Genomic DNA, 20,275 nt, shown 5'->3' on the forward strand with positions numbered 1-20,275 from the left:
CCCGTGTCCCCTGCATCGGCAGGCGGACTCTCAACCACTGCGCCACCAGGGAAGCCCCGCCAGCCCGCTTTTAAAGCGGACTTTGAAACCCTTCCTTCCGCAACTCATCTGTAAACTCCAACAGCACATACTTTGTTTTTTATGAGTGACGGTGGGGAGGTTGAGGGCAGAAAAAGAATACCTTTGACAACAAACAGGAAGGAGGGAGAGAGTGAAAGATTGGTGGTGACAGAAACAAAGAATGGTGGTAGGAATCTTCCCTTGAGTGAAAGAGGTCTTCTGGAAACCTTAAGCGAAGTTTCAATTTGTGAGGATGGAAGAATAAATAACTATGGGGAGGGAGGAGATCTGGACAAAAAAGGAAGGGAAGTTGTGTGTAGTAGTGGGACAGAAGAGTGGAAGCAGTTGGAGCAACTACCAGTTGGGCCCAATAATAGTTAAATGTTCTGAAGCAGAGGACGAACACCAAGATGAACAAAACAGTTCCTATTACAAGAGCCTTAGGATCTAGGAGGTGAGATAAAGAAATAGACAATTAACAAAGCAGATTATTAGAGCTCTAAGAGAAACACAAAGAAGGGCTGTAGGAACACAAAAAGGAAGAAAAACTGCTTCCAGCTGGTTGGGATTCAAGGCTTAGAAGGTCTGGCATTATAAATATTCAAGAAGTAGGTTGGAAATCAATCCCATTTCCTTCCTTTGTCCCTTAAATCAGGCAAAATTTAATGCTGTTAGAAAAGGTTGAAGTGTAAGAAAAATCAGCTTTGGGGTGGTAGATCGGGGAAGCTGAAGCAGAACTTAATCCATTTGTAAGGACTGTCAGGAGAGGAATTTCATATTCTCTCTTAGCAACATATTATAGCAGGAATTGGTCCTAGGATTCTGTTTGAAGGGTCCAGGAATACTTAGCTTTATAAAACACTTTCTGTCAGGTAATTCTTTTTCTTGTTTAACCAAGATTCTTCCTATGTTTCTGTGTCTATTACTGCATGTAAGATCTAGCTCCTTCCATATGGCGCTGTGGACAGTTACACTTAACTGTCCTGACTTTCTCAGTATTCCTTTCTGCATGTAATACTTGTTTGTATTTCTTCTTCACTGATGGAAAAAAACAAAGCTTAGCAATTACTCTAAATGCAGAAGAGGAGGAACATCATTCTAGCGTAACAATATAATTGCCTTTGAATCCACAATGTCTATTACCTTTTAGGAAATTTTCCCACAGTGAAGTTGCCTTATAAAAAGAAACATCCCGGGCTTCCCTAGTGGCGCAGTGGTTAAGAATCCACCTGCCAGTGCAGGGGACACGGGTTCGAGCCCTGGTCCGGGAAGATCCCACATGTCACCGAGCAACTAAGCCCGTGTGCCACAACTACTGAGCCTGTGCTCTAGAGTCCACAAGCCACAACTACTGAAGCCCGTGTGCCACAACTACTGAAGCCTGTGCTCCTAGAGCCCGTGCTCCACAAGAGAAGCCACCACAATGAGAAGCCTGCACACCGCAATGAAGAGTAGTCCCCACTTGCTGCAACTAGAGAAAGCCCACCGGCAGCAACGAAGACCCAATGTAGCCAAAAACAATTAATTAATTAATTTAAAAAAAAAGAGAAAAAAAGAAATGGCCCTAGTTAAAATGCCCTCATTCTTGCAACACTATGATTAGCTACTAGATTTTGAAACTACATTTGGCAACCTTAAAGGGCCCCTGAAAGAGCTAGAGTTTGCTGGAAAAGTGTTACTCCCAAGCAGCTCCTTTCCATAGTTATTTAAGAGATGAGTTGGAAAAGTAAAAGGTATGTCTGTTGAGACAACTTCTCCATGTTTACTAGAAACGAAGGCTTTAGGTAATATTTAACAGTCAAGATGTTACACCTATTTACTATGAAGAACATAGAAAATTACAGATAAAACCAGAGGTAGCAAACTTTTAGGCTATTACAGGTAAGTGGCCAGTTCTAACACTTTGATAGAGGCCATCAAAACAATAAAAACAATTGTACTGTAAAATATTCTATTGCTAACATTTGATATTCAGAAGCCTGCAGGTTTGTATTTTGACCCTTCCCATTACTGTTTTCCCAGTGAGTAGCACACTTTCTACAGTTCTGCTTGTTAAGATCTGAAATGGTTCTCAACCAGACCCTGGGCTTTGCAGGATGGTAAGAGGTTACAGAGGGGGGGCCTGGAGGTGTTCTTTTGTCGATACTAATGACCATGAACAATAATGTCAACAATACATGATCTTTCAGCCCCCAGCCTCTCTAGAGCTGGGGACTAAGAATAGCAGGCACGGACTCCTTGAAAGGGCATCCTGCTATCTTCTCAAAATGCTCCAAATATACACTAGGGAGTGTGAGAGACCTTGAGACAACAAAGTCTGCATGATATATTGTGACTGCTCTGATTCCCATGACTTCAGATCAAATTCAGTATTTCTTTATACCACAAAAATTCTTTCCCTTCATCACAACATAGTTGTAATAATGACTGAAGTTTTTTGTAGAACTGGTGTTATTTTAAATAGTGTTAATTTTAAATAAATGGATATTTAAATTGTGTAAATTGGGTGTTATTTAGAGCAAACATTTGTAAAATAAAAAAAAAATTAAAACAAAACCAAACAAGCAGTACACTGTAGGAGGGAATAGAATGGCTACATATAAAAGCTGTTCTTGGGCTTCCCTGGTGGTGCAGTGCTTAAGAATCCACCTGCCATGCAGGAGACACAGGTTCGAGCCCTGGTCCGGGAAGATCCTACATGCCGCGGAGCAACTAAGCCTGTGCGCCACAACTACTAAGCGTGAGCTCTAGAGCCTGCGAGCCACAACTACTGAAGCCCGTGCGCCTAGAGCCCGTGCTCTGCAACAAGAGAAGCCACTGCAATGAGAAGTCTGCACACCACAACGAAGAGTAGCCCCCGCTCGCCACAACTAGAGAAAGCCTGCATGCAGCAACGAAGACCCAACGCAGCCAAAAATAAATAATTAATTAATTAATTTAAAAAAATAAAAAAATAAAAAGCTATTCCCATAACTGCCACTGCAGTGAAGAGCATGAGGGTGGGTGCAATGGGATTCTCCTTGGCCACTGGAGCCAGACTCACTATTGCTGTGAAAGCAGGGGAGGAAGAAATGACATGATATTCCAGAGTATTTAACAGGAAGGAAAAAAGAAGGGATTAAAGCCAGCTTCCTGGCATAAGATGAGTAATAATACATAGTACAGCTGAATTCAGAATTTTAGTAAAACTGAAAACTGTTTTTAACCTCACAAGGCAACAACTCCAAGTTGTAGGGAATCTTGCTTTCTCCACATTCAACCCAGCCCTTTTGTCTGAATTAAGAGTAGCCTGGCTGCCTGCCAAGCTGTGAAGCCTGAGATAAAAGGAGGTACATAGAAGCATAATGGCAGGGATGGCTCCTGCTGGACCTGAAAGTTCCTTGGGATCCACTGGGATCAGTACTTTGGCTGTTACCTTGACGGCGGGAAGAGGAGAGGAGACAGTGGAGGCTCCTGGGGATGTGGTCATGTGAGCGGACCAGGGGTGGTGAAAGAGGTGCTGTAGCAATTACGCCAGGAAGCCCCGCCAACTACTAAGAGTGAGTGGAGGTCATAATTGTACCTCTGCATATCTGGACCTTGTGTCTCTCTAAACATTGTTTTCTGATTTCTACAATAATTTATGCTCTATGTAAAAATATGAAAAAGCTCCATAAAAAGTACAGAAAAATATTTAATACTCAGAAACTTACCACTCAAAGATAACAATTGACAATATTTTGATGTATTTTTTTTTTTCTGAATGTATACTTTAAAATCAAAATTTGCACTCTATGGTGTAAAATATTTTATAACCTGATTTTTTTCATTTTGTATAATAGTTACATTAAACAAGCCAGACACAAGAAAAAGCTTATTGAAACCCTTACCCCATGCCCAAGTTCACTCTTCTGTTCAGAGAATGGGAAGATCACTTCTGTTTTCGATGATCTGGAAGATTTCATTTGAATAGGGCCTTTATGAATGGTGCGATTTTGGAGAGGCACAGACAAGGAAGGCATACGTTTTAGGTGGAAGAAGTACAATGAATAAATTTGTGAAGGAGGAAAGACGCAAGGGAACATACAAATTTGGCTGACAAACCGGGAGTTCTGGGAAGTGCAGAGGGATTTGTTCGCTAAGCTAAGGCCAGTGACAAAGAGAGTAATACCAAGAAGCAGAAAGTAAAACAAAAGGTAGATGAGGGCCTTTGGGAGTTGGCGATTGGATCATCAGTGGTAGGTAACTCTGGAGGGAGGGTAACTTTCCAGTTCAGTTGGTGGAGGCAAAAGCCAGGAAACAGAGGTTTGCAGAAACTGTTTCTTACACCAAGAGAGTAGGCTGTGAAAGGAAGAACAACTGAGTAGTAGCACTGAGATTATCAGAGTCAGTGGTAACTTTTTTTCCTGAGATGGCAAACCAGTAAGTCTTAGTATTATAGACCTGTCTCCTGAGACAGGAGGAAAGAAGATAAATAAAATATTGAAGTACAGAAAGAGAAAGAAAGATGAAGGTACTCACTGTCAATAATCTTAATGTTCTTAGTAGAGAGGAGAGAGCATCTGCTGAGAGAGAGGGTGGGGACCCCAATAAGGTAAGTAGAGCAGGACTGTGGAGTCACACTGGGGGTCCAGTGCAGGTGCGACAGCGTGACTCTGCAGTGGGGCATTAAGTGGAGCCGCAAGATCTTCCCCAGAAGACTGAATCCCAAGGTCACCATCTCTAAATGAGACGGTAGAGGAATCCAGGGCTGGGCACTGGCTGAAGGTCATGCAGGAGTCAGGGTGTTTATGAGAACAAGTTAGTGGTTGATCATTTTAAGTGGGGTGGCCAGGGAATGCAAGGAGACTTACAGGGACCTAACAGCCTGGGTAGGGTGGGACTGAAGATGCAGGGATTGGAAACGTTAGTCTATAGAATGTAAGTGTCCTGGAGGTGGTGTTTTGGGGGCGAAGGGTGGGGGGAAGGGACGGTGGCCTAAATTACATCAATGTCTTTCAGTGCCTATGTGTAAGGTAGTATGCAATCTAGAAACATAAAGTCTGGAGAACAAATCAGTTGGTTGAAATAAGCACAGAGAACCTGATTTTGATAATTTGTTCTTCTAATTTCTAAATCAAACAGAATGAAAAACACACTGGAAAATCCATCAGCCCTAGAAATAATCTGACAGCTGAGTCTTCAGCAAGAGTGGAGACTGTGAGGGACTGTAACTCAGGAAGGTTTGGCTGGCAGCCACCTGGCAGTCAATTCACTGTACTCAGAAAGGAATGGCTCAGGTTAATGAAGCAGCTTAAATTACTTAAAGGCATTTAGGTTACAAACCATGTAGTAGGCGGCGCATGCCAATCACAGAAAGAAGGGTGCCTTCCACAGCAAACATATAATGAAAGTGTGTAGAGTATATCAGAACATAGGCAGACCATTTATATCAGGAAGGAGTTTACCTTTCTTTCCCAACCTCCTATAAAACTAAAACACTGTATGGCACATGTCAAAACTGGCAGCTATAAATGCTCAAATGCATAAACAAAGCTTTGAATTTTAATTATGCAATATATTGGAATGTTAATAAGCAAGAAAATGCAGTAGGGTTTTTCTTTAACTTATAGGATTAATCACTTACACAAAGCAACTTAATGATGTATGATGATGTGAGAAGATGCCAGACTTTAAAGTTAAGATTTGTTATCAGATCTCTTACTCTAAAAATCTAAGTGTAATAAATATTTTTTTTAACTAGGAGTTAAAGGGGAGGGGGCAACTACAGAAGTAACAAAAGGAGGAAAAAAAATACAATACCTCTGGATTCATTATCCCTTCTTTTTTAAAACAGCTGTAAAACATGTCCATGGAAAATACTTCACTCCAAAGATATCCGTAATATTGGCCATCATATCCCCCCGCCAAATGTCCAAAAGTTGCTGGCATATTTGTGCCTTTAAAGAAAGATACATTTCAATCAGTGTGATGGCAAGTTAAATAGCAGGTTCTCAGCTAGCTAAGGTTTCCCTATGGGGAGTCCAGCTGTGGGAGGAGACAGTGATAGGTCCTCACCTCTAGTATTCCCTGGGTTTATGGGTGCCGTTGGCCAAGATGTTTACAAACTTCCCTCCTATGACAGCTCCACCTCAGAGCTGGTTTCAGCCCTAAGCTCTGGAACGCCTAACAATAGTTTCAGAGGCTTTGTCCACACCTATCAGACAACTCACTCCTTTCTTATCCCTTAGACACATATATGTCTTACAAATACTCTAATAATATTAAGCCTACTCTTTGTCACACCTATTTATCTCTGAAAGGTATCAGTATGGCACTTATTTGAGGTTCATAACTACTGAAAAAGAACTCTTTACGTGAAGAGCTAAAAAGGTCTTACCAATTCAATCTACCTCTAGGGCTACTTTACAAAAGGATTTTGTCCAAGTGGCCTGAGGCACAAAGTTGCTGTTCAGTCTACTAGAAACAGATCACAAAAGGAAGCGAGGAGCCTGGATGAACTCAATGGACTATTCTGACCTTTAATATAGGTATAAATGTGACTGATTCAATTAAACAACAATTTCTTTGATAGAAAAAACTCACCTTTCCAATTACGTATACACGTACAGCTACATGTTTGCTTAAAATATACAAATATAAATGTAACATAGCATATATCTGAGCATCTCCCACCCACTCGCATGAATCTCATAAATAATACCAGGTTAGAAACTGCTGGTCAAACTGCCTTAACTGACCTCAGAAGCAGAATCAGACACAAGGTAGAAGCTTGTGCCTTTCTCTCAAACTGCCCCTTCTGGCAACATCTTACCAAAACCCTAGGGAAGTCACGGTGCCTACAGGGAGGGCAGAGCCAGGCGGTGCTGCCAAACGGGAGTGGCTTTCTCTGCTCTGGGGTGGAGGCTGACTGCTCACGCCTGATCACACTAAAATGCTGCAAAGCTGGCGCCGCCTCCCCTTCAAGCACATTTGGACAGGATAACTCTGAGGACAGAGTATGCTCACCTGAAAGTCATGGCCTGATTTCAGAAATCAGAAGCAAATTATATTAGGCAACCTGCCTGACAAACTCTACCCTCTCTGGCAGTGTTAGGAGTATACCCTGTGCTTCACAGGAAGAGTGAACTTTTAGTGATCGTATTTACGTACCTGGAGTAGCTGCAACACCTAAAATTTCTGTGCAGTATTTGGCATATTCACTTGCAGCATCCAGCGAAGTGTTCGTATGGAGAGACTGATCAACTTTGCTCAAAACAATCTGGCGTAAGGTCAGGAGACCTAATAACATAAGAATGTTGGACATGTTTTGGAGAAGAGAGAACTACGTGTTCTAATCATACATCACAGATTTCAAAAACTGATTCCTGTAGTACTCATTGCAAAATCGGAGCAAGACATCTCATTCTATTTAAGATTTAAAAGACGTATTTTTTTTTTCTTGGACATAATTTCAGGGTTCAGTATTCCAATATACTTAGCAGTCTTCCCTTCTCATATTAACACTCTGGGGGTACTATCATTACAAAAGACGAAATAAGTTCTATAGAAGAAGATGCAGCAGGCCTCTTGCCTTCTGAGATGGCCCACACTCAGTCTGTGGAGTGTGTTTCTCTCATGGCCGCTCTCACTTTCTGAGACGACCCCATGCTCTGGTGCCGCTCTTGCCTTTTGAGACGGTCCACGTTCTGTCTACGGAATGTGTATCTCTCTAAATAAATCCACTTCTTACCTAAAAAAAAAAAAAAAAAAAAAAAAAAAAAAAAACCCAAACCCAGATACGTGAAAATAGGCATTTCATTTTTTATTCACGGAAACAAAATGAGATTGGAATAATTGCCCAAATTCCTTTCTCCAAATTGCAATTTTTTGAGTTTGTTTTTTAAACAAAAGTGTTTTGTTTACCTAATGAATCACTGAAACACTTTGTATATTTGTTTGGAAGTTGTGTAACGCTGGCCAGATGCTAAGTCATAAAACACTTCAACTGCTTTTCCTCACGGAGCCCTTTCCAAGGATGGCTCCATCACCAACCCTTTCCCTGAGACCCATTTTCAGACGGAGCTCACGAAAATGTGGCTAAAGCTTGGTTCACATGGAGGCTTCAGTACAAATGCCTTGCAAGTGAAAAGTACATAGCATTTCTCACCAAAAACAATCTTTCCTGCCTGAGACCTGCACCCAGGTCCTTGCTTTAAATGTCTCTTGGGGTGAAGACATTCATACCTAACAAAAAAAAAAAAAAAAAAAAAAAAAAAAAAGATGCCACCAATTCTCCATTAAGCAATTCTAGTTTATTTTCTAAAATTATAAGTCATACCTGTGTTGACCAGTCTAGAAGCAACAAGTTTTTCAAGGAGATCATCTGTAATAGGGCTTCCATCTCTATAATGTTTTGACAGTCTTCGGAGGGAATCAGCGTCCCACACCCAATTTTCAAGCATTTGTGATGGCACCTCTACAAAGTCAGTTTCCACATTTGTTCCACTAAATCGTGCAAAGTCGGTCTAAAAAGTAAACATAAAGGTCTTTTTTAAAAAGCACTGAATGAAAACTACATATATGATGAATTATAATTAAGACTCACCAAAACTTAAGTCAGAATCAGAGTCAACTGCTTCTTTGAATGGTTAGGATAACCTCAAATTTATATTGAAAATAAAACACAGTAGCCAAGCAGCCTTAAAAATAACCCTCAAATACCCTTTACTAAACTAATATTTCATTCTTTTGAATCACAGAACCCACTTGAAACAATCATTAAGAAATCATAACTGAAAAAAAATCAGTCTAAGTTAAAAGAAGCCTTAAGCTTTGAAAGTAAAAATATTTTAAAAGAATTTCCCATTAGAATTCCCTGGCAGTCCAGTTAATAAGACTCTGCGCTTTCACTGCTGAGGGCGTGGGTTCAATCCCTGGTTGGGGAACTAAGATCCCACAAGCCACTCAGGGCGGCCAAAAAGACCCAAAACAAAACAAAACAAAAACCGAAAGGAATTTCCCATTAAAAAACGAAGAGATCCAAGAGATCTAAGACAAATCTCTCCCTAGCTCCCCTTTCTATTTGCATATCTTTGTTTACTCAATACATGCCTTTCTGGGGCATTCATCAGTCTATTATTTAACTACTCAAGTTTCCATCTAAATCAGTTAAAGAGTTAAATTACAACATTACAGACAGATGCCCTTTTCATGTGTGTGGTGTTTTGTGTTCTAAACTTTAAATAAGTGTTTCTAAGACAACCGTGTTGTAGAAAGCCAGAGTTGTACCTCTCAGACTGGGTAGAAGATGTTACCTTAAAACAAGAAGCCCCTTCAGTGGGATTTAGCACTATAATAGTTGGCAAGTGAGGTGAGTTAAATGCAGCTATGAGAAAAGAGAAACAACTGATACACTCAGAAGTTAAAGTACCCACTGTAAAAATAAAGGACTTACCCTGAGGGTGTGGGCTAAGCGTTAAAAAAAAAGTTTTATTTAAAAAAGGAAAGTTTAGTAAATTGTTGAATCAGATGTTAGAAAGCTCTTGAGCAGAAAGATGGGAATTCACTAGACAGGCTGGTGTTTTTCAACCTTCACACCATCCAGAGAACTCATGTAAAATTGCCATTGGCAGAGGAATATTTAGCATTTACCCAACTGGGTCAGCAGCAGAATGGGGGTTATTCTGTTATCTTTCCCTGAACCTCTGTCCTGTTTCCCTATTTAGGTGCTTCACATCCCAGTCTTCTCTCTCTGACTTCATCATCCCTGGGGCTCTAAATGGAAGAAAGGGAAAGGAAGGCGACTTAACCACTGGAGAAGGCAGCAGATTGGTTGCCAAATCAGAAGCAAATAACCATCCTGTTTTTGGCCCAGGGCAGAGGCACAGATGTCAACGCCACCTCACATTCTGCCTTCCTCTCTTTATGAAAAAAAAAGTTTTGCTTGACTTCCTATTATAATTGTGCTGATTCTAGATATGAAGAGCTGCAACTACTGAAGGGCCAAGGGAAACTAAATTCACTAGGCACTGGAATTATGTAAACTCTGTTTGAGGACAGACAAATAATTTTTTATCCCAATAAAAAATTCTTACAGGTAAAGAGTCAAGGGCTCCAGAAAACTGAGTATTTTGCCACTTTCTTGTATATAATCTTCTAAAAATAACTACATCCAACATGATAGATAAAATAATTTTATACAATAATTATAATAGCCAACATCTATGGAGACTTTACTATGTCAGGCATTTTGCTAGGCTCTTTGCATGGATTATCTGATTTAAATTCCAAAACAATTGTATAAAGCACTGTAATCTCCATTTATGAGATAAGGAAATTGAGGTATACTGAGATTAATGGTAGAACTAGGATTTTAAACCAGGTGGTTGGACTACAGAACCCCAATTTTAACCACAAATGCTGTTATACCACTCTATCTCAGGGAAAAATGAAAGAAAAAAAGGCTAAATTACGATGTGACAAATTCATGAAATCATCTTGGATCTAGTCTTATATCAAACTTGCCTTTATGTGAATAATAAAAGCGAGGTTTCAGTGTGCTTCCTTAAAAATCTGATTTCCTCTATATACTGGAAGATTTTTCAAAGTTCAAACATGAGATTGAGGTGTAAAGGCCAGCCTCTGTAACCGTCTATCCTGGATTTGGGATTCTGTAATACTAACTGCATAACTTTCTAAATATTATAGTTGTAAAATAAGTAAATAAAGACAAAAATCACACCATCAACTATCACTGTACAATATTTTGAAAAAAATATAAATTTTGTATATCCTGCTTGTGTGAACATTTTTTGGTTAGTATTTGCTGATGAGAGGGAAAATCAACCCCAAATAACAATAAAATGTATGTGTGTATTTGGTGGTGGCAGTGGTACTTCAGAACCTAGAAAAACATGAACAAATGAATAACTCATGAGTTAAAATTAAATGAGAATTAACACAATTCTGTCACGCAGAGTAGAGAAGAGAGGGCTTATTCTATCTGAAGCCACCCTGTAGTTGGGGAGAGAGCACAGCACATGAATGAACAGATCAACAATGTCTTCTAAAGAACAAAAGGAAATGTTTGCTAGGAGTAAAAGCTAAAAATAACTCTACTGCTTACTAATTTCCCGAAAGTCATGCTGTTTCTCTGTGTGCCCTTTGGGCAATACCATTTAAATATTTTTCAAATGAGGAGGACAAAGAACTTACAAAATCCAAAAGCTCAATTTCCAGCAAATAACTAAATTTGAACGTGCTAAGGAATCCACAGTCAGCCACTGTGTACGTCCACAAGGAAACCATGGGCAAGTCTTAGGATCCAGCAGCCTGATGGGGGCCTGACGTGCAAAACAGCCTGGCTGTTGAATTCCATTACTCATTGATGACCAGCCAGCAAATACCACTCCCCAGTTTTCAACTGTAGGTTCCAAAGAACCCAAGAAGTACTTTATACAGTTTTCAACACGAATAATTCAATGGTGTTGAATACAGCATCTTATGAGCACTATTGCTGCAGGAAATATTTTGACAATAAAAGCCTAGAAAACAAGGTAAACTAGATTCCTGTTTAGTTAGAAGTTCTCGAGAGGAAGAAAGTTGTCTAAAACTATGAGACTTTTCTATATTATCTTTTAAAACAGACAGTCGGATGCCTAAAATATACTCCGTTATAGATTTTTACAACAAATGACTTGATGCTACAGAGATTAATTTCTCAATTGATACAACACAGTGAGAGCTGGAGCAAAATTATATAAACTAAAGCTCAAAAAGTTATGCGAGCTTTAAAGACCAAATCCTATATGGGTTATTGTTCTAACTGAGACTGGTTGCTTCTAGCATTTATAACTAAAGTGTTATTTTCATGAAAGCAAATCTCAGCTCAAAGCAAAGGCAGTTGCTGAAGTCAGTAAGTGTACTGTGCTGAGGAAAAAGAACAGGGCTCAGGAGAGCGGACCTTGGCTGTCTGAGATGATCCCCTGTTGATTTCTTAGCAGTCATTCCATGTCCCCTGTCTGATCTACCCCTAAATCCAGGGATGATGAAGTTTAAGTAACAAGGCATTGGAGAAGAAAAGTGCCACTGTCTCCTAGGCTTTGCTATAAATAGAAGGTTAAAGGTCATACTTTTAACTTCACATATACCTAGCAATCACTGCCAATGAAAACAGTAATAAAGAGAACTTGAATAACATTTTGTTAACTTTTACAACAGCCCTATAGTTCCACAGGTCAGTATTACCACCATCATTTAAGACATGTGAAGCAACATATTATCTGCAGAAGATTTTTCTAATCTAATCTTCCACCTCTGCCAATACTCTAAACTGCTCATTCCGTTGAACTCTCTGGTGTTCCAGTGGTTAGGACTCTGTGCTCTCACTGCCGAAGGCCCGGGTTCAATCCTTGGTCAGGGATCTAAGACCCCTCAAGCCGTGTGGCTTGGACAAAAAGAAAAAAAAAAAGGATACTTTCAAAAATAAATAAATACATAAATAAAGTGCTCATTCTGCTCCAGCTCCAGGAATCAAACTTCTAAGTAGGCAGTAATCATTAAAACAAAACAAAAATACAAATGTGATGTTTTCCAATCACCTTCCACAGATCTTCACCCAAAACCCGTGGAGGGTAAGCATTTGTGAACTCTTTAAAATCTGAAGTGACAGTGCTTTTTTCCTCATGGCAACCTTTTCCCCCATCTCAAATTATGACCTGTATGCTACTTATTGATTTCAAAAGAGTTGAATTATATATGAGCATAGTTACAAGAACACTTCAAACATGTATGGCACTTTATTCTTTCCCAAGTAACTTTCCACACATTATTTAATCTCATCAGCACTCCAGGGAAGCAGATATGAGAATTGTTGTTGTTTCTTATTTTATGAATAAGAAAAAAGAGGTGGCCCAAGGAGGGCAGAAAACGTGCCAAAAGTCACATAGCCAGGCCTACAAATACACAGATGATTTTTAATCCAGTGCTCTTTTCATAACACTAGGGTGCCTTCCTAACTGATATAGGCTACATTTATTTAAAACAGCATCTAATCCACAATATTTAAAGCAGACAAGATGCTCTACTAGTCTTTAGATGAAATTAACAGATTATTTGAAATGTGAATTTTTTTCACTTTAATAAGGCTTTATTGTGATTCTCATGTGTTGCTTTAAAATAACGATATCTAACAGTCCAAAACTCATTACTGCTCTTAATGCACAACCAACACAGAGACATCACAATGGAGGCTGTTAAGAAGCATTACTCTTCTTTTCTACAGGATGTTCGAAAGTCCAGCGATTACTGACGCCCAAACCACAATAAAGCCATGAAACAGGAACAGATACTAAGGATGCCACTTCCTGACTGCTATCTTCAAAATTATCTACCCTGTAGTGTAAACACAAAAATATGAGTGAAACTCATTCACTTGAATGATGAGATAGTAGACACCTTGAACTAGTCCATCTACATGTTTGAAAACTGGATGTTCCTGCTGGCAAGCTCTTCTGGTCATCAAACTTGCAAACTGCCACAGTGGAGAACTCAAACACTTGGCTGCCATACCTTAAAACCAATCTACTGAATATGTATGGCAAACTTATAAATTCACTATATATTTCTCAGATAAGTCAGAAGTATTACTGAACACAGAAACTATTAAACTCCTTTTTCACTGCCATCTACTTTAGGTCAGTACAAAAGGTTTTGAAATCATTATAAAGCTGCAAATATATGGATCTGCATCTGTTACTTTTAAGACAAAAGCAGTGATCACTGGTTTCAAATACATTACTTTAAAAGGTCTTAAAACGTTACAGGACATTTGAAAGGATTAACAGACAAACAAGAGATTTTTCGAAGATAATGTCATTAGGTGATGACCAGGCAAGGGACTGTACTAATACACTATTCATCTGTATGACACATTTCGTGTTCAAGAAGGAGGTTAGGCAAATTCTAAGAATTGAATATAATCTACTGTTTCAAGAAAGAGACATCATTCATCATCAGTATATACACTGATTCATGTATACATTCATATGTATAGTTGTCATATATGTAATTATATGTTCATATATATAGCTGATTCATATATATGTGTATATATGAAATACATATATTTCATTCATCAGTATATATATTGATCAACAGTAAATATGCTATCAGCAGAATATCAGTATATATACTATCATCAGTATATCAGTATACATACTGATTCATAGATATTCATGTGTGTAGTTCAGTCATATATATGTTTGGTTATATATATAATTATATATTCATATATAGTTCATTCATATATATATGTATATACATTTCATTCATGAGTCACAGAGCTTTAAAATGAAATAATATCAGGACAGTTATTTTCCAGTACTAAAATGAGTATTTCAAAGAATCAAAATTAATGTAATAAATAATGAGAATAACAGAGTTGTAGAGAACTGTATCGTGAATACATGATAAGCATACAATATTAAGGTTATAAGAGGGCTGTGCTTGAAAACAAGAACATGCATCAAAAGCATGAAAAACCCTATTTGAGGATCAGTATTATTTTAATAAATGTGATTAAGACACCAAATTACTTCCTCAGAAATCATTAGCTGATGATCAACATCCAAATAAAGGAGGAAACTGCTCTAACCCAGTTTTTAACTTGGAATTCAGTATGGTCTGGGCTTCAGGGGGTCGGTGTGCCCTTTGAAATTCCAGGTAGAAATCTGACTGTATAAGTGAATGTGCATTTTTCTGGAAGAGGTATCTATAGCTTAAATCATATTTTCATAGGTTCTCAGATCCAAAGAAGTTAAGATCCACTGTTCTAAAAGCAGACTATTGTTTATCTGTGTACAAATACATAACTAAGATCTTAGATAATTTAAGTAACCTAAGTCTGAAATTAAGAAAAATATTTGACTTTTCCAAATTATTCATAAAAACACTTGAGAAAAATTGAACCTAGACTTATCCTAAATAAAGGAAATGTCAGTCATAGAATGAACACTGATGGAAAATAAATATTTCAGGAGCCCTATTGCTGTGAAAATAGACTTTAAAATTACCTAAGAAAGAAAATTTAGGTAATTCTGAAAGCTTTATTTTCCTTGGATTAAACAGAGAGTAGAAATGGCTATATCAGTATATTAGGATTTATTTATCTGAATAGATTCATACTGGAGTCCCCTCTGTTTTTAAAAATAAAACATGGAAATACCAGGATGTAAAGATAAAATGTTGAAAGAACTAAATACTTTTTTTTTTTTTAACAAAAGTGATAGTAGTATTCTGGAAAAGAGTGGGTACATTTTTGGTTATTACAATGATTAGGGGCTGCTCTGGGGGTGGGATGCTGGATGTCCAGGACTGAACTGCACATGTCAAGACAACAAAAAATTGTCCCCTGGTCAGGAACAAGACAAGGTTGCCCACTCTCACCACTCTTATTCAACATAGTTTTGGAAGTTTTAGCCACAGCAATCAGAGAAGAAAAGGAAATAAAAGGAATCCAAATCGGAAAAGAAGAAGTAAAGCTGTCACTGTTTGCAGATGACATGATACTATACATAGAGAATCCTAAAGATGCTACCAGAAAACTACTAGAGCTAATCAATGAATTTGGTAAAGTAGCAGGATACAAAATTAATGCACAGAAATCTCTGGCATTCCTATATACTAATGATGAAAAATCTGAAAGTGAAATCAAGAAAACACTCCCATTTACCATTGCAACAAAAAGAATAAAATATCTAGGAATAAACCTACCTAAGGAGACAAAAGACCTGTATGCAGAAAATTATAAGACACTGATGAAAGAAATTAAAGATGATACAAACAGATGGAGAGATATACCATGTTCTTGGATTGGAAGAATCAACATTGTGAAAATGACTCTACTTCCCAAAGCAATCTATAGATTCAATGCAATCCCTATCAAACTACCACTGGCATTTTTCACAGAACTAGAACAAAAAATTTCACAATTTGTATGGAAACACAAAAGACCCCGAATAGCCAAAGCAATCTTGAGAACAAAAAATGGAGCTGGAGGAATCAGGCTGCCTGACTTCAGACTATACTACAAAGCTACAGTAATCAAGACAGTATGGTACTGGCACAAAAACAGAAAGATAGATCAATGGAATAGGATAGAAAGCCCAGAGATAAACCCATGCACATATGGTCACCTTATCTTTGATAAAGGTGGCAGGAATATACAGTGGAGAAAGGACAGCCTCTTCAATAAGTGGTGCTGGGAAAATTGGACAGGTACATGTAAAAGTATGAGATTAGATCACTCCCTAACACCATACACAAAAATAAGCTCAAAATGGATTAAAGACCTAAATGTAAGGCCAGAAACTATCAAACTCTTAGAGGAAAACATAGGCAGAACACTCTATGACATAAATCACAGCAAGATCCTTTTTGACCCACCTCCTAGAGAAATGGACATAAAAACATAAATAAACAAATGGGACCTAATGAAACTTCAAAGCTTTTGCACAGCAAAGGAAACCATAAACAAGACCAAAAGACAGCCCTCAGAATGGGAGAAAATATTTGCAAATGAATCAACTGACAAAGGATTAATCTCTAAAATTTACAGGCAGCTCATGCAGCTCAATAACAAAAAAATAAACAACCCAATCCAAAAATGGGCAGAAGACCTAAATAGACATTTCTCCAAAGAAGATATACAGACTGCCAACAAACACATGAAAGAATGCTCAACATCATTAATCATTAGAGAAATGCAAATCAAAACTACAATGAGATATCATCTCACACCAGTCAGAATGGCCATCATCAAAAAATCTAGAAACAATAAATGCTGGAGAGGGTGTGGAGAAAAGGGAACACTCTTGCACTGCTGGTGGGAATGTGAATTGGTTCAGCCACTATGGAGAACAGTATGGAGGTTCCTTAAAAAACTACAAATAGAACTACCATATGACCCAGCAATCCCACTACTAGGTATATACCCTGAGGAAACCAGAATTCAGAAAGAGTCATGTACCAAAATGTTCATTGCAGCTCTATTTACAATAGCCCGGAGATGGAAACAACCTAAGTGCCCGTCGTCGGATGAATGGATAAAGAAGATGTGGCACATATATACAATGGAATATTACTCAGCCATAAAAAGAAACGAAATTGAGCTATTTGTAATGAGGTGGATAGATCTAGAGTCTGTCATACAGAGTGAAGTAAGTCAGAAAGAGAAGGACAAATACCGTATGCTAACACATATATATGGAATTTAAGAAAAAAAAATTGTTATGAAGAACCTAGAGGGGTGAGATAGGGAGGGTGGGAGGGAGGGAGACAAAGAGGGAGGAGATATGGGAACATATGTATATGTATAACTGATTCACTCTGTTATAAAGCAGAAACTAACACACCATTGTAAAGCAACTGTACCCCAATAAAGATGTTAAAAAAAATAATAAAAAAAAAATTGTCCCCTATTCTGCATGTTATTCATATGCCCTGCTGGACATTCATATCAATGAAAAATCTGTAATTAAGTGAGCCTAGAAACTAACTCCATTGCACATATTTTTACAAAATGTTTTTTGCACACTTAAAGTTTCCAAGACTCTAACTACTAGAATCAATTGTGTAAATCAAAGTAAGATTATTTTCTATTTGGACGTGTCCCAAGAGATAGTCACCATTTTGGAAAATCATGTCACTATTGAGGCCTGAATGTTTGTGTCCCGCCCCTAAATTCATATGTTGACACCTAACTCCCAATATGATGGTAGGAGGTGGGGCTTTTGGGAGATGATGAAGTCATGAAGGTGAAGTCCTATGGTTGGGATTAGTGCCTTATAAAAGAGATCCCAGAGAGCTCCTTTCCACTATGTGAGGACACAGTGAGAGGGTGCTATCTCTGAACCAGAAAGCAGGTCCTCAGCAGACATCAAATCTGCCAGCACCTTGATCTTGGACTTCAGCTCCCAGAACTGTGAGAAATTTCTGTTATTTTTAAGTCACCCAATCTGTGGTATTCTGTTATAGCAATCTGAACTAAGACAACTGGCTATACCATTCTTGGACTTGAATGGACAAAACAAACCGCTTAAGTATCAGTCTGCAGTTTTTGCTGCAAGATTCGGGGTCATTCACGTATAACCTGACTACTTCCTTATGTCTTACTACACAGTCATGCCCAGGCATTACAATTTGAAAAACATAAGCAAAATGCTTTCTTTTATGCAGTGAGGATATTGCACAGATTAAAAAAAAAATTATCTGTATAGAAAAAGACCTTTAGGGAAAAACTAGTTAAATCCAAATAAAGTGTTGAGTTTAGTTAGGAGTACTGTACCAATGCTGTTAGCTTCTTAGTTGTGGCAAATGTACTATAAGATGTTAACAGTAGGGTGAGGAGTAATGTCTTTGCAACTTTTCTGTAAATCTAAAACTATTCTGATAAAGAGGTTATTTCTAAAAAGTTCATCTTTAGAGATGCATGGAGATTTCAAATTTGGAAAACTGTCCCTCTACTTCTGTAAATATCAGTTTTTAAACTGTTAGGCTGAACAATTGAACTAGATTTTTTCGTATGCCAACAGCGGTTAAATATTAGCATGTTCATATGGTTCATCCTAGAATAGTGTGGGCCTAGTTTACTGGACTATGTTACAAAGTTTAGAATAAATACACTTTTCATTTTTAAAAATAAAGAGAAATTAGTTGCAATCCGCTGCACACACACATTCTCTTTCTTAGTAAATTCTCCCCATGGTTATACCGTGCTACCTGTGATTTTAATTGAAGGTTAGTAAAGGAAGGTGTTACAAAATATTTGTTATTAAAAAAGGAGTACAGAGTCTGGATGATTGAAAACCATTGAACTAAACAAAGCATTAATAAGCAGAAGAGACAGATTACAGCACAGTTTATCTGTGAAGCTTACACCAAATTCCTATGAGGAAAAGATTTGAAAGGAAAAAACACAGTATTTGTAACCCTTCCTTAATGACAGTTTTCTTTTTTTTTCATAGGGTGGTATTCAATGAAGTTCTTTCATTAGTGGATCAATCTCTGAGTAAAGGTATGTTGTGAAAACATAGTAAGAAAAATTTCATGTTTTTGCAGAAGGCCTATGAAATTTTTGAACATGTTCAGCTTCTGAGAAAACATGTTAAGAAACATGTTGAGAAACCTGACATCGGTGGAAAAAAAAATCTGGAAAAGCAATTAGTAGGTCTACCATAAAAAAAAAATCACTCACCTGTGCACAAATCTGATGCATGACGTGACCAAATTCATGGAAGTAAGTCCTCACCTCATCGTGTCTCAGGAGAGAGGGACGACCTGCTAGTGGCTGTGAGAAGTTCACCACGAGGGCAGCCACAGATATCATGCGGCTCCCATCAGGCAGCAGGCAACCAGGCTGGAGACCAAAGCAGGCTGCGTGGTTATATTTTCCTTCCCTAAGGAACCAAAAGCACAGCTGGTGAGATACAAACACTCCTCTCTAGCAACAACATTGGCATGGCCTCTCTCAGTCATTTAACCATATTTGATTAACAGGAGATGCTTTGAAACATTTAATTCACCTTTTACAAAGTGGGTCGATGTTTTGTTGAAATGAAACAATGAAAACTAGACAAACAAAAACCCCACTATCACTTGATATGAGTTATATTTCCAAGGTTTCTTTTGTTGAAATCTTAATATAAGAATTAAGAATATACACAAGTAGCATACAGCTGAATGTCCAATTTATTGTAACAAGCTCTTGCTTTTCGTCTTCAAAGATAGAGTCATTAAACACTAAATAGTGTTGAAGCAAAAGTGAAATAATGGAGTTTGACTTACTAGGTAGTTTTTCCTTAAAGTTAAAATTGATTAAAAAATACTGATAAAAACTAAAATCCAGACAGTAATATTGTTCTTTTATTCAAGGAGGGAAGAATCAGTACTCATAATTAAATGAGCTCCTTTTATAAGCCAGACAGGTCTTTTTTGAAACAGAATGCTTTTATTTAGCCTTGGAAAAAGCATAAATTATACTATAAAGTCATCTATTCTAGGACAATGTGATACCAGTGATGGAAGCTCTCAAAAGCTATGGGACATTAGACTTTATTACAGGGATAGGTTTCCTCCTTTATTCTTTGCTCAGAACATGAATGTACATTCAGGTTTAGTGTGAATTTTTTAGTTTGATGTTTTGATTTGTATATCTTTTTCTGTATTATCTTTTCTTGGTGACTCATAACTTTTTTCC

General features: G+C 37.9%; 1 protein-coding gene across 2 annotated transcripts in view; it reads right to left on the minus strand.

Moving 5' to 3' along the window:
• Positions 1-20,275, minus strand: part of NLN (neurolysin) — a 107,765-nt gene that overhangs the window by 6,802 nt on the left and 80,688 nt on the right. For both annotated transcript variants that reach the window (XM_007457100.1, XM_007457101.1), the window contains 4 exons: positions 19,274-19,475; positions 8,360-8,546; positions 7,192-7,320; positions 5,842-5,978 (listed from right to left, as the gene is read on the minus strand). In XM_007457100.1, the coding sequence (XP_007457162.1) occupies positions 5,842-5,978; positions 7,192-7,320; positions 8,360-8,546; positions 19,274-19,475 (655 nt within the window). The remainder of the gene's footprint in view (positions 1-5,841; positions 5,979-7,191; positions 7,321-8,359; positions 8,547-19,273; positions 19,476-20,275) is intronic.

The sequence above is a fragment of the Lipotes vexillifer genome, unplaced genomic scaffold (genome assembly GCF_000442215.2).
Source record: "Lipotes vexillifer unplaced genomic scaffold, Lipotes_vexillifer_v1.1 scaffold241, whole genome shotgun sequence".
Lineage (NCBI taxonomy): Eukaryota > Metazoa > Chordata > Mammalia > Artiodactyla > Lipotidae > Lipotes > Lipotes vexillifer.